This window comes from Ranitomeya variabilis, chromosome 6, assembly GCF_051348905.1.
Source record: "Ranitomeya variabilis isolate aRanVar5 chromosome 6, aRanVar5.hap1, whole genome shotgun sequence".
In the NCBI taxonomy this organism is placed as follows: domain Eukaryota; kingdom Metazoa; phylum Chordata; class Amphibia; order Anura; family Dendrobatidae; genus Ranitomeya; species Ranitomeya variabilis.
The window spans coordinates 513,806,963-513,819,652 of NC_135237.1; the positions used below are offsets into that span (position 1 = coordinate 513,806,963).

Below are 12,690 nucleotides of genomic sequence, written 5' to 3' on the forward strand. Positions count from 1 at the left end.
GCCGAAGCCGGGGCCTAAATTAGATGCCTGAGGCCCAGAAGGGCTCCAGGCCGGCGCGAAAGTCCGGGAGGTGGTCGGATCTGAACCGGACCCCTCCGGATTTGAAGGCAGGATGGCGGTGGGGCTATAAGCGGAAGAGGGAGCCCGGTGAGGGGTCCCCCTGAGGCAGTAGAGAGCTGGTGCTGCCGCAGAGACAGGGACGCTGGGAGCCCTGTGTCTGTATGTGCCATGCCTGCCTGCACTCCCCCCGGCCCCAACAGGAGCCCGCAGCTGGGCTGGGGTCCCTGGATGCAGGCGCAGTGTGCTGGCCCATTGCTGGGAGCTGTAGGATGCTGCCTGTACAGGCCCTACCTGAGGTGTCTCAACCTAATACCCCCAGAGGGGGATAGGGAGGGTGCTGTTGTCACACACCTTCAGGGGCCTTTATCCTCGCCTCGACCTCAACCCAGAAACCAAAAGGAATTGGGGAAGGAGGGGGGTCTCGACTTCGAACCAACACCCGAGGGGTTGGGGAAGGAGCAGCATGGGGAATAGCCATCTCAACTTCAACTGGGCACCCCATAATAGGGGGCCGAGGAAGGAGCCATGTCGGGGGTCTCACAGGAGACCCTCTTTTCTTCATCTGTAATCCCGATGGAAAACGGGAAACGGAGTAAAACGGAGTAAAAATCTTTAGGTGTGCCTCCTTTGCGACACTAAGCAAAAACTGGAGAAGGCTGATGCCGTCCAGGGGTGTATACTGCACAGGAGGAGCCACAGTTAATCTTTTTCAGATTATGCATAGTGTCGCCTCCTAGTGGACAGCAGCATAACACCCATGGTCCTGTGTCCCCCAATGAGGCGACAGAGTAATGGAAAATAACACCAGCAAATTTGGTGCAAAGCCTATTTTGTGCATCACAAAACAACATCCCCACAGTGAAGCATGGTGGAAACAACATTATGATTTGGGGCTATTTTTCGGCAGCTGAAGCTGGAGCTTTAGTGAAGGTGGAGGGAATATCTGACATGAAAAAGGAAGAGTCTTTCAAGGGATTTTTCAGCTGTTTTTCGGTGTACAAACACACACAAAAAAAACTCTATGTGCACAGAGCCTTACATGTCATCAGCAGATAGAAATTCGGGAAGCTCAGATCATAAAAAAAAACAAAAAACATTTTAATAAGTTCTCAGACACACAGGGCCGAGATGAAAGCCTTAAAATGTAGAGCTTCCAGGCCACGGCCAAAAAAAGATTAACAAATTAGTCTGTCCTGCAGAGGATTAGAAATCCCTGACAGAGCAGACAGTAATGAACATAGTTGTCATCCTTAAAGTCATTCACAAATTACCATTTCATGTTCGCTTTTGTCTGTGGAGGGTTTTTTTTTTTTTTCCCAGATGAAATCCAAGGATGTTGCCATGACAACCAACGGAGGAAAAACGTCTTATGCGCTGGTCCATTATGGTAACAGTAAGGGAAAAAGTAAAATAACTACAGATCAGAGAGTAACAGGCACATTGTTCTTTAATGAAGCCATTTTTATACTATGGGAAGGTAAATACTGCAGTCATCATTTTACCTTTCATTCAAGACAATGCGCGAGCGCACACAGCGTCCAGTGTGAATGGATTGTGTACACGTACCAGAATGCAGATGTCGACAGGGAGGAAGACCTGACGCTTGCTGCTGTGAAATGGAACGGCTCTTAGACAGGTGATGATACCTTGTGCTTTCCCTATGTGGCTGGCAGCGTGGTCTGCATGAACGTCTCGGACACCTGCAGAGAGGGAGAAGATATGGTCGTTATCTAATAGACTAAGGTCTAAACCATAACGTTTCTCCATGAGGAGAGTAACATGCCAGGGTGAGGAGACTTATAGGCCATGCAATGCTCCTTTGGCCTATAAGTCTCGTGACCCTAGGATGTCACTCTCCACAAGTTGAGACATTGACCCTTAGACCCCAGAGACCTCTCAATGTGGAGAGTAACATGCCAGGGTGAGGAGACTTATAGGCCATGCAATGCTCCTTTGGCCTATAAGTCTCCTTACCTTAGGATATCACTTTCCACAATTGAGACGTTTCCCCTTAGACCCCAGAGACCTCTCATACAGCAAAATCAGATCTCATGCTTTACACTGAAAAGAGGAAACACCCGAAAACAAGAGTTTGGAAATAGAGATTCTGGTTTGGCTTTTTTAGTAAATTATGTGGAAAGGCTATTGACGTCCAATCGGTGGCACTAGAGTTCAAGTCCTCTTCCTCTTTTAAGAGGAAATTTGCATATCTAATGCACCAAGGTAGTCACATTACATACAACATATAAACATGGATGTGTTGGCATCCTTCAAATTGTTTCAGAAAATTAAGGATTTCTCCGAGAAAATTATTGCGATTACACGTTTATTTCCTTTATGTGTGTTGGAACTAAAAAAGAGGAAAAAAGGCAAATTGGACAAAATTTCAACATTCTTTCAAGCATATGATGCTCCCTCAAACTCACCTGTGGCAAGTAACAGGTGTGGGTAATATGAAAATCACACCTGAAACCAGATAAAAAGGGGAGAAGTTGACTCAATCTTTGCATTGTGTGCCTGTGTGTGCCACACTAAGCGTGGAGAACAGGAAGAGGAGAAGAGAGCTGTCTGAGGACTTGAGAAACAAAATTGTTGAATATTAACAATCTCAAGGTTACAAGTCCATCTCCAGAGATCTTGATGTTACTTTGTCCGTACCAATAAGAATAATTTCAGAACTTTTTCCACCTGTAATGTCACCTAATCTGTACAAATCCATTGAGAAACAAACTTCCAGGGGGAAAACTAAACTAAAATAATGTGGTTACATAAATGTGAACACCCTCTTATAATGGGGATGTGGTTGTGTTCAGAAATAGCCAATCACATTTCCACTCATGTTACATAGTAGTCAGAACACAGCTGCCATCATTTAGAGTGTTTTTTATTAACCCCCATATAAAGTTTAGCTGTTCTAGTAGGAGTTTCCTGACATTTTCTTAGTGGCATTTGTTTGCTATTTTTAAATTAAAAAAAAAAAAAAAAGTGTGATTTCTTTTTATTTCAAATAAAGGACTTTATTCTGGCTGTGTCTTTATTTACAATACATCTATAGGATTAGTAATGGATAGGTGTCTTATAGAAGTCTCTCCATTACTAAGCCGGGGGCTTGATGTCACCTGACAATAGAAAGATGACATCAACCCCACAAATATGAACCCCACTTGCCACCGCTACAGGGCAAGTGGGAAGAGCTGGGCAAATCGCCTTTTCTGGGTGGCTGCGGGCTGCTATTTTTAGGCTGGAGGGAACCCAATATCCACAGCCCCTTACCAGCTTGAGAATACTAGCAACCAGCTGTCTGCTTTAGCAAGGCTGGTTGTCAATAATGGGGGTCATCAGATGCCGTTTTATTATTGTTTATGTAAATAAGTTTAAAAAAACAGCGGAGACCCCTCTATTCTTGATAACCAGCCTTGTTAAAGCTGACATCTGAGGGTTGCAGCCCCCAGCTGTCAGTTTTGCCTGGCTGGTTATCAAAAATACAGGAGAACCCACACTGATTTTTTTAATTATTTAATGATTTATTTAGAGCACAGGTGCAGGCTGATGAACACTCCCATCAGCCTGCTCTCGCTGTTAATAGTGTCGGCTGATGGGAGTAGTAGTCCCATCAGCTAACGCCAGTGACCGGTGGTAAACTTTATACCTCCGATCACAGCTGCGCAATCATGCTGTCATTTGTTAACGTGGGAACCGTGACTGTCTAACCGGGGGTGATGATTTTACCACCGATCAGAAGCAGTGTTTGCCACGCTGTCCTGCTCATGACCGCGTGACAAACACCCGGTGTTCGGGGGGGCCGAACCTGACCAGTATCACAGACTTCCTGGTGAAGTCCGTGTTCTGTGTCCGTACCCAAACAGTAGATGTTTGGTACGGACGCCGAAGTTTACTGTTCGGGTCATCTCTAGTCCTATATGGACATGACCTGGAAGGCTGCTCAGTAAGGAAGAAGTCACTGTTTAAAAACGAATTAAAAACGATGGTTACAGTACGCAACTCAAATAGGGAAAAAGAAATCACTTTAAAAAAAATATTCTCTGGACTGATGAAACAAGAATGGAACGGTTTGGCCCTTCCATTTTATGGAGGAAAAAGGGAGTGCTTCTAATTTCTTTCACCACATTCCCAGGTGCTCCGAACTTTACATAGATGTGGTTAGTTGATAGCATGGCCTTTAAATAGTCGACAAAGTGGAAGATAACCGCACAGTTTTAGGACAAGAATGATTACGCGTTTCATCATGTCATAAAGGACAGTATAATTTCACAAATGTGTTTAAAGAGTAACAAAAATGTTTTTTATTATTTCAATATTCTCCACACATTGCAATTTTTTTTTATAGATTTTTGTAGTCTACTTATCACCTTATTTTGCTTCCTTTTCTATCAACCAACATCGTTCAGTGCTGCTTAAATGCCCATTTCATGCTTCTTTACAAGCTCCTTTCAACTGCTGCTCGGCAAAGATGTGTACACTATGTGGTTGGTTAATTAAAACTGGCGCACTTACCGAAAGGACTCGCCAAAGTATTATGTACTTAATTCATCATTAATTAGGTGCATTTGTTACCTGGCATGAGCTGCCCCAAAAAATATTCTCCAGTTGTGCTACATTACACATCTGGAATAAGTTAGGCCACAAATTAACTTGTCAAGCGGCGTAGCCGTGCCCTGTCCCGCACATGCTACCGCAATATTGGCATAGATGTCCAAGATTGGCATGTAAATACTAAATGTTGCAATATATTTGCGCAACAATATTGAGATTTATTAAGGTGTTTTACGCCAGAATTTTTGCATAAATGCCTTAATGATTCGGCACTTATGTGCTCACAGTATGTATCTGAGACTTTCCCCGTTGGAGCATCACTGCTCTCCTCTACCCATATTTAGACAGAATTCACAGACCTTTGGAATTCAGTGTAAGGATCTTTGCTGAGCAGCAGATGAAAGCAGCATCTAAAGTACCATGAAGTAGTCAATGAAACAGCATTGCAGCAAAGTATTTGGGAGAGAAGGAAGCAAAATAAGGCAGTGAAGTATATTACAAAAAAATTTGTAATGCTTGGAGGATAATTAGACAAAAAAAGTTTAGTTACTCTTTAAACAAAGTTGTGTAATTATTCTAACATTTCACATAGTTATCCAAACTCTTACGTCTTTCTGTTAAGTCCATACATAGCTCTATTCAGTTCTGCCTCCTGAGCAGGTTTTTTTTTAAGTGATCGGTGGGGTTTTTATTGTATTTTTTTAAGAACTGGCCCCCACAAGTTAGCAGATGTTTTCATGGCCTACCACATATCACAAAGGATAGTGTTGGTAGTTTGGTACACATTCAGACTCTTGCATTAAAAGATTTGGTATAAGTTCCCCTGAAATATATATGGTGGGGTTACCTATAGCTTCTTCTGACAAGTAGGGGGTCCGGTTAGGACAACACCTTCAGTTCCAAAGCCTTGCGCCATTTTACCATCTATAAGAAGTTGGGACGGGTTTTGTACGCGTTTAGTCTCTGGGAAATTTACTAAACTTACCGAGAGTCTCCAAGGCCAAGTACAGCAGCGAACTCTGAGTGTTTTCTGCATACGTTTCCAGCTCTTTTAGGTTGCGATATGCCCGATCATCCAGGTTCTTCTCCTAGCACCACGACAAAAAAAAAAGAAAATAAAACAAAATTGTGATTCTCACCTAGAGGCGCAAACGTTGTGCTGTTTGCTCCTTGTCACATCTTCTCTATGCAAGTGTGAAATGTAAAGAGTCTCAGAAAGCTGGATCGGACTTTTATGGACACGGCGATACTGAATATGCTTTTTTTTATGGTTTACATTTCTTTATTTTGAACTGAGGGAAAGGGGGAGGGGATATGAATGTTCATGTTTTTTGCTTTTAATATTTAATTCTTTAGCCCACCCCTCTTCCTCCTCCAGGAGATTTAATCCTGTGATCATTTGATTGCTTGTACTATATTTTGCAATATTTCAGTATATAGTGAAAATCAAGGCCTCTTGTGCAGAAATTTAGGCTTTGGAATACTTTTTTTTTTTTTTTTTTCACTTCTTCTTACATACATTCTTTCATATCCCAGAGCGCCACCATGTGTCACAGACAGTGTATTAACTATTATATCGCCATCTAGTGGCATGTACTAGGAAATACAGTTTTACTATTCTAGGACAGTTTCCCCTTAGCTTTTTAAATACATTTCTATACATGTAAGATGTAGGAGATGCCAAATCCTTTCAAGGTCTTAAATCAAATTATTTTATCATGATACTGAAAAATAAAGTGCAGCTAGAGAAAAAGAGAGTTATATAAGTGCATATAAAGATACTTCAATAGTGCAGGGCAAATACCACATCAAACATATAACTACTGGGCAGACATAATATTTACTGCTGTTTGATATTAGTTGACCACATTAAAACCACGTTTCTTAACATTTCTCACATGTATAGAAAGGTCTTAAAAAGTTAAGGGGGAACTGTCCTAGAAGAATAGTAAATCTGTATTTCCTAGCACATGCCACTAGATGGCGATCTAATACTCAAGTGTGAGTGCTAGGATTATATTGGGGCAGAAGCCACCCTATATATTGTACATAGGCATTCCAGCCAAATATATATATACTTGACTTTTTGTGTATCAAGACAGTTGAAAAAGGAAAATTACTTTTTCATCCTTAGCTACCCCAAAAATAAATCTGCATAATTAGTCTGTTTGAACCGTCTCATAATAAGTTTACTTGCAGGTTATTTTGCTTTTCTCCATGTGAAGTTATTCTCATCCATCTATGTATATTGTTACACATGCTGTGGGCATTAGATACAGCTTTTAACATACTTTTTGTCTGTGATGTAATAAAGCTGTATTCGTGAAAATAAAGAACACGATTATAACCCCACTACGTATAATATATGGTTGTACCACATGTGGTCACATCTTGTACTACCTTATAACCCTCATGTTTTTACATGTCATTTATCTGTAATAAAAATAATTGTTATTTATATTGAAAAAAAACTGAGTTCTCTGTTTTTTTTTATAAGAAAATTCATTGTGATGACTGGTGTTACATGGATGATGAGAGGCTCATACTGCACCATGTGGAATCGTTGGAAAACAAACCAGCCGGCGGCCTGAAGCATCTGCAGATCATATCTGTATCTCTGTACAAGACGACAGATAGTTAGATGCAGAGCATGTAATGTGCGCCAGTTGTGGGCTTCATTTTATTTTACTCACTTTATATAGCGCCATTAATTGCCCCGTCCTTTACAGACATTATCAGCACTGTCCCCATTGGGGCTCAAAATCTAAATTCCCTACCTTCAGATAGCAGCTTTGATTCACCTTAACATTTTTTATTCTTTTTGCACCTTCTGCCGAGAGCCCTAATATTTCTACTCATTGTCGCCAGAGCCATACTATTTCTGCCCATCTGTCCAATAGTGGACAACCCCTTTAAGTATAGAGCGGAAGACACCAAAAGAGTGAAACATATGAACAGCGAGTCAAATTTATATATAATATTATATATACGGTATTTATATATTTTACAGATAAATTAATATGTTTGTTCTTTTAAGTACTGAGAAAAAAGGGGAGAAGCCAGCGCTGCTTGTGGTCAGAACGCAATACAAAAAGTGCACATGCACATATGAATTTCTGACTGTATATCAAAATGAGACATTTAGCAAACAATTGATCAATTCTTTGAGCCACCCCGCCACGTCACGGCATTCTCATGGGGCAGTCCTACTCTACGATTTTTATATTCACTGTGCCATTACAGCTTTCTTAATATGTTAGGAGAAAGACCACGTTAGTCCCACTCTACGTTTTTTCGGTTATATTCACTGTGCCATTACGGCCTCCTAAATGTGTTAAAAGCGGGACCATATTGAGCTGGTTGGGCAGTGTGGGGGTTAAACCTGAGATGTCTATGGCTGGACCTGGTCAACCTTTATCTGCGCTTGCCCTTTCTGGCACCATGGGAGTGATTCAGAAATGCTTCAGGTACAGCTTGCATTTAATGTGGTCTTGCTTTTCAGGAGGCCTTTATGGCACAGCGAATATAAAAAACGTAGAGTAGGACTGCCCCATTATGAGAATGCCGTGACGTGGCGGGGTAGCTCAAAGAATTGATCAATTGTTTGCTAAATGTCTCATTTTGAAATACAGTTAGAAATTAGTATGTGCACTTTGTGTATTGCGTTCTGACCATAGGCAGCACTGACTTCTCCCCTCTTTTTCTTTTGAGTACTACATCAGGTGGGTTACGAAGCGGACCAACTCCAAATCTGCTTGATAAAGATGTTGTGCGCACATACCCTTATGGTGTGAAACCCCCTTTTGCTCTGAATTTTAACAGGTCTTGAAGCCCCTGAATAATTGCACCATGTGGTCAGCTTCAGTTTGTGCTAGCGATAGGAATAGTATGTGGTACAGAGTAGAGGAAGTCAGAAAACTCACCCTCTCGTCGATAACTCTAGTCAGCCATCTTTTTGTCAGCTTGTGCTTCTGAACAGCCTAATAACAATAAAAAAACGTTATTAGTTACAATACAGGATATGTGGTATCGCTCCTTCCCAACATCACTCCTCCCATAGCTCCTTTCCACCATCGTGCCCACCATCACTCCTTCCCACCAACAATCCTCCCATAGCTTCTTTCCATCACTGATCCTCCCATAGCTCCTTCCCACCATCGCTCCTCCCCACCATCGCGTGCGCCTCCCATATTCACTCTTTCCCACCATTGCTCCTCCCAACCATCGCTCCTCCCAACCATCGCTCCTCCCAACCATCGCTCCTTCCCATCTATTCTTTGAGAAAAAAACAACTGGAAAAAACCCAGATATTTAAGTAGCTACCAAATCTGTGAGGGTTTGCTCCTCCTTTCACCCCAAAAAGGGGTATTTCTGTCCCGTTTGAGCATAGTTGAGGATGGGCATCTTTCCCTTTAGGACTGCGAGCAGTACTCAGCAATCTCTGACCGTGCCATAGAGAATGATGGGGAGCAGCAGGCGCTTACTCCCTCTACAAGGTCTGCATTAAATGTGGGTGACAATTTAAGTTCTTTACAACATAAGAAGATCTGTGGGGTTTTTGTACCTGTAATTTGCTGCAATAAACTGCACCCCACCTTTAGTCACGGATCCTGCATTATCCACATTTCTATAGTGATCACAGACCTCAGTCATAAGTGAAGGTACCTTGCACAGTTCGAGAGCTACAGGGTGATGTGGAGGATCCTCCTTATATATGTCATCAATACTCTCCCTCCAGAACTGCATCCTCATCAGCCCAAGATTCTTCTGAGATACAGAATCTTTCACCTTAAGAGAAAAATGTAAGACATTTTTTTTTTTTTAATTTACTTTTTAAATAAGGGGACAGTGGTGGAAATCCATCAACGATTCTCAACACCTCATATTTTGTGCTTAAAAAAATGTGGACAATCCTTTTAACAGATAGGTTGGAAACATGTTTTTATGTCACATTCAGATTGTGTTTTAGAACTTTCATAAAGTTTTTCTCTGGAATATCCACCAAAAATAAACAAAAAAAAAACAGGATTCAGCTGAGTTCAAACTAACAACATTTGTGTTTTTCCCAGCAGGACACAAGAACATAATTATGTTCGTTAAGTCTAAAACTATGGACAGCGCTGGAAGCAAAAACAAAGCGAGTCCACGTGAGTCCTCTGTCTTACTGCACTGCATGGCTCCATCAATATGGTCAGGTGAGGGCTTATTTTTTGCGGGACAAGTTGTACTTTTGAACGACATCATTGGTTTTACCATGTCGTGTATTAGAAAACGGGAAAAAATTCCAAGTGCGGTGAAATTGCAAAAAAAGTGCAATCCCACACTTGTTTTTTGTTTGGCTTTTTTGCTAGGTTCACTAAATGCTAAAACTGACCTGCCATTATGATTCTCCAGGTCATTACGAGTTCATACACACCTAACATGTGTAGGTTATTTTTTATCTAAGTGGTGAAAAAAAAATTCCAAACTTTGCTAAAAAAAAAAAAAAAAAAAAAAAAAAAAAATTGCGCAATTTTCCAATACCAGTAGCGTCTCCATTTTTTGTGATCTGGGGTTGGGTGAGGGCTTATTTTTTGCGTGCCGAGCTGACATTTTTAATGATACCATTTCGGTGCAGATATGTTCTTTTGATCGCCCGTTATTACATTTTAATGCAATGTCACGGCAACCAAAAAAACTTAATTCTGGCATTTCGAATTTTTTCTCGCTACGCTGTTTAGTGATCAGGTTAATCTTTTTTTTATTGATAGATCGGGCGATACTAAATATGTGTAGGTTTGATTTTTTTGTTTGTTTTATTTTGAATGGGGGAAAGGGGGGTGATTTAAACTTTTATATTTTTTTTTATTTTTTTCATATTTTTTTCAACTTTTTTTTTTTTTTTTTTTAAACTTTTGCCATGCTTCAATAGTTTCCATGGGAGCCTGATCGGCTTTGCTACATAAAACAGCTGACATGTCTCGGCTTTGAGGTGGGCTCAGTGCCGGAGCCCACATCAAAGCAGGGGATCTGACCTCCGCAGTACTAGTACTGTAATAGTAATGTTTTGTATGACCAGAGGGTTTACATGAAAAAGAAACCTGACATTTTGTTCATTCTGCCTGAACCACGGGCAGAAAGTATCAGACCCTGGCTGCACAACTGATGGCGAGTATGTTTACTATGAAAAGCTCCGATGTTTCAGAGAAAACATAGTAAAGAGCCAGAAAGGGATCATATGAATGAATGGGACTAGTCTGGTGAGGCTTTTCCCTACCCCAAATATCTCTCCCAGGTTGCACCAATGACATGGCCACCCCTGCTTACAGCGGTGACGAAAGCTGATAGAAGTCAATGGAGTCAGTCCCCTCTACCATGTCACTAGGTGTGATCCCACGCCCAATATTAATAACAACGCCCCCTGCAGGTCAGTGTCTGCAGTAAGTGCAGGCCGGGGGTATGAGCACTGAACACTAGGATACCTGCCTGGGACAGTTCTATGTTGAAGGCTCGTAGTGCGAATCCTGAACTCTGGGATTCACCGGGCAGGAGCAGCGTGCAGAGAAATCCTTCATAATCCCGCTTCCTGCGCAGTAAGAAAACAAAAGGAATTATTCAAGATGCAAGGAAGAACAGATTCCAGTGATGTATAAGTGATAAACTAAAAATGTAATAAAAAAAAATATATATATAAAAGATTAAACCGTCACACTTTTTCTCACCCAAAAATAAAGAAGTTAAAAAGATTATAAAAAATAGAAAAAAAGCATATTTGATATCGTGGCATCCATAAAAGTCCAATCTATGACAATTTGTGCTTTGTTTGCATTTTGGAAAATATAATGAAGCGTTTTTTTTTTTTCAATAAAAATTATCTGATTTAATAAAAAAAGAAGGAATTCAAAAACCAAAATTGAAGTTTCTCATTCTGCCTCTAAAAAAAAATTCAATAAAAAGTCAGTAAAATGTTGCGTGTCCCTTCATTGTTATCATTACAGATTAACAGCTGAGCGCACACAAGAAAAGGCCCTTGATGGAAAAAAAAAATCTCATATTTTTTTTTTTTTCAACACAATATATGGTAAAACAAAGGGCGTCCTTCAAAACCACGACTTCCAAAGGTTGTGTCAAAAGGAAAAAAAAAAAGGCTCCTGAAACAAGAGGAAAAAAAAAATTAAAGAGCACAATGTACATGGCCACCTAAAAAAAATGACATCAGGAGGTGGACGGCACTGATGACTCTGCAGGCAGCCTGCATCCATTATCACATAGATCTCTTAGACCTGATGGAACTAGTGACGGAATAGGGGCGCAGTCAGGCAGCGGTATAAATCGGGGCGCAGTGCACGGACTGGCGACAGATGCAGAAATACATGAAGCTGTAAGGATCGGGTGGGGAGAGCCGCCGGCCAGTCCGATTTATACGCCCTAATCCTGATCTATAGTCCGGCTGCACAATGAACCCGCTGACAAGTCCAATGTATTCAGGCTCCATCCACACACACCCAGTCTGACAGCTGCAGCTTATACAGGGCAGGGGGAGATCTCAGCAGGGAGGAGGGACGCGGAGGAGCCGGCAGACTCCATAGGCGGAGATTGAGTTCGACATTCCTAAACGATTATAGGGCCATCCTGGCGTGGTTTATCAGTGTAAGTAAACCAGCCTCATCAGGTCTAAGAGATCTACTTAGTAACGTGCACAGTTTGTATTGTGAAATCTGGTGACAGCCACTATAATAGGGTTGTCCCCTGTGACAGGTTACTGCACCAAGGGTTGTGGGAGCGTTTACTAGCTCTCCCGTGATCCAGCGCTGCCTCTTGTCACTGCACCAGTCTTTGTTGATCGGCTGCAGCGTTGACACCAGGTTGACAGCGCTGCAGCCAGTCACTGAGCTAAGCGGCTGATGTAAATGGCATGACAGGCTGCGCTGTGATCGGATCGGCGGCGCTCTGTGATTGGCTGCAGCGCTGTTGAATTGACAAACACCAGATCAGTGGCAGCGCTGCGCCGGGGTTTTGTCTCTCTGGAGCAGCAATATGTGATAATGGACAACCCCTTAAGTACAGCAGACATGGCAGCCAACACCTGGACCTGCT

The 12,690-nt window shown here is 41.7% G+C and overlaps 1 protein-coding gene across 4 annotated transcripts in view; it reads right to left on the bottom strand.

Moving 5' to 3' along the window:
• Positions 1-12,690, bottom strand: part of NDUFAF6 (NADH:ubiquinone oxidoreductase complex assembly factor 6) — a 66,808-nt gene that overhangs the window by 53,155 nt on the left and 963 nt on the right. For 2 of the 4 annotated variants that reach the window (XR_013217068.1, XM_077270943.1), the window contains exons 2-7: positions 11,080-11,179; positions 9,280-9,402; positions 8,538-8,594; positions 5,600-5,702; positions 2,487-2,526; positions 1,627-1,760 (exon numbers count right to left, since the gene is read on the bottom strand). Coding sequence is in view for 3 of the 4 variants with exons in the window: in XM_077270943.1 (XP_077127058.1) it covers positions 1,627-1,760; positions 2,487-2,526; positions 5,600-5,702; positions 8,538-8,594; positions 9,280-9,402; positions 11,080-11,179 (557 nt within the window). In the remaining variant the exon portion in view is untranslated. The remainder of the gene's footprint in view (positions 1-1,626; positions 1,761-2,486; positions 2,527-5,599; positions 5,703-8,537; positions 8,595-9,279; positions 9,403-11,079; positions 11,180-12,690) is intronic. The other 2 variants (XM_077270940.1, XM_077270941.1) reach the window with 1 other exon arrangement.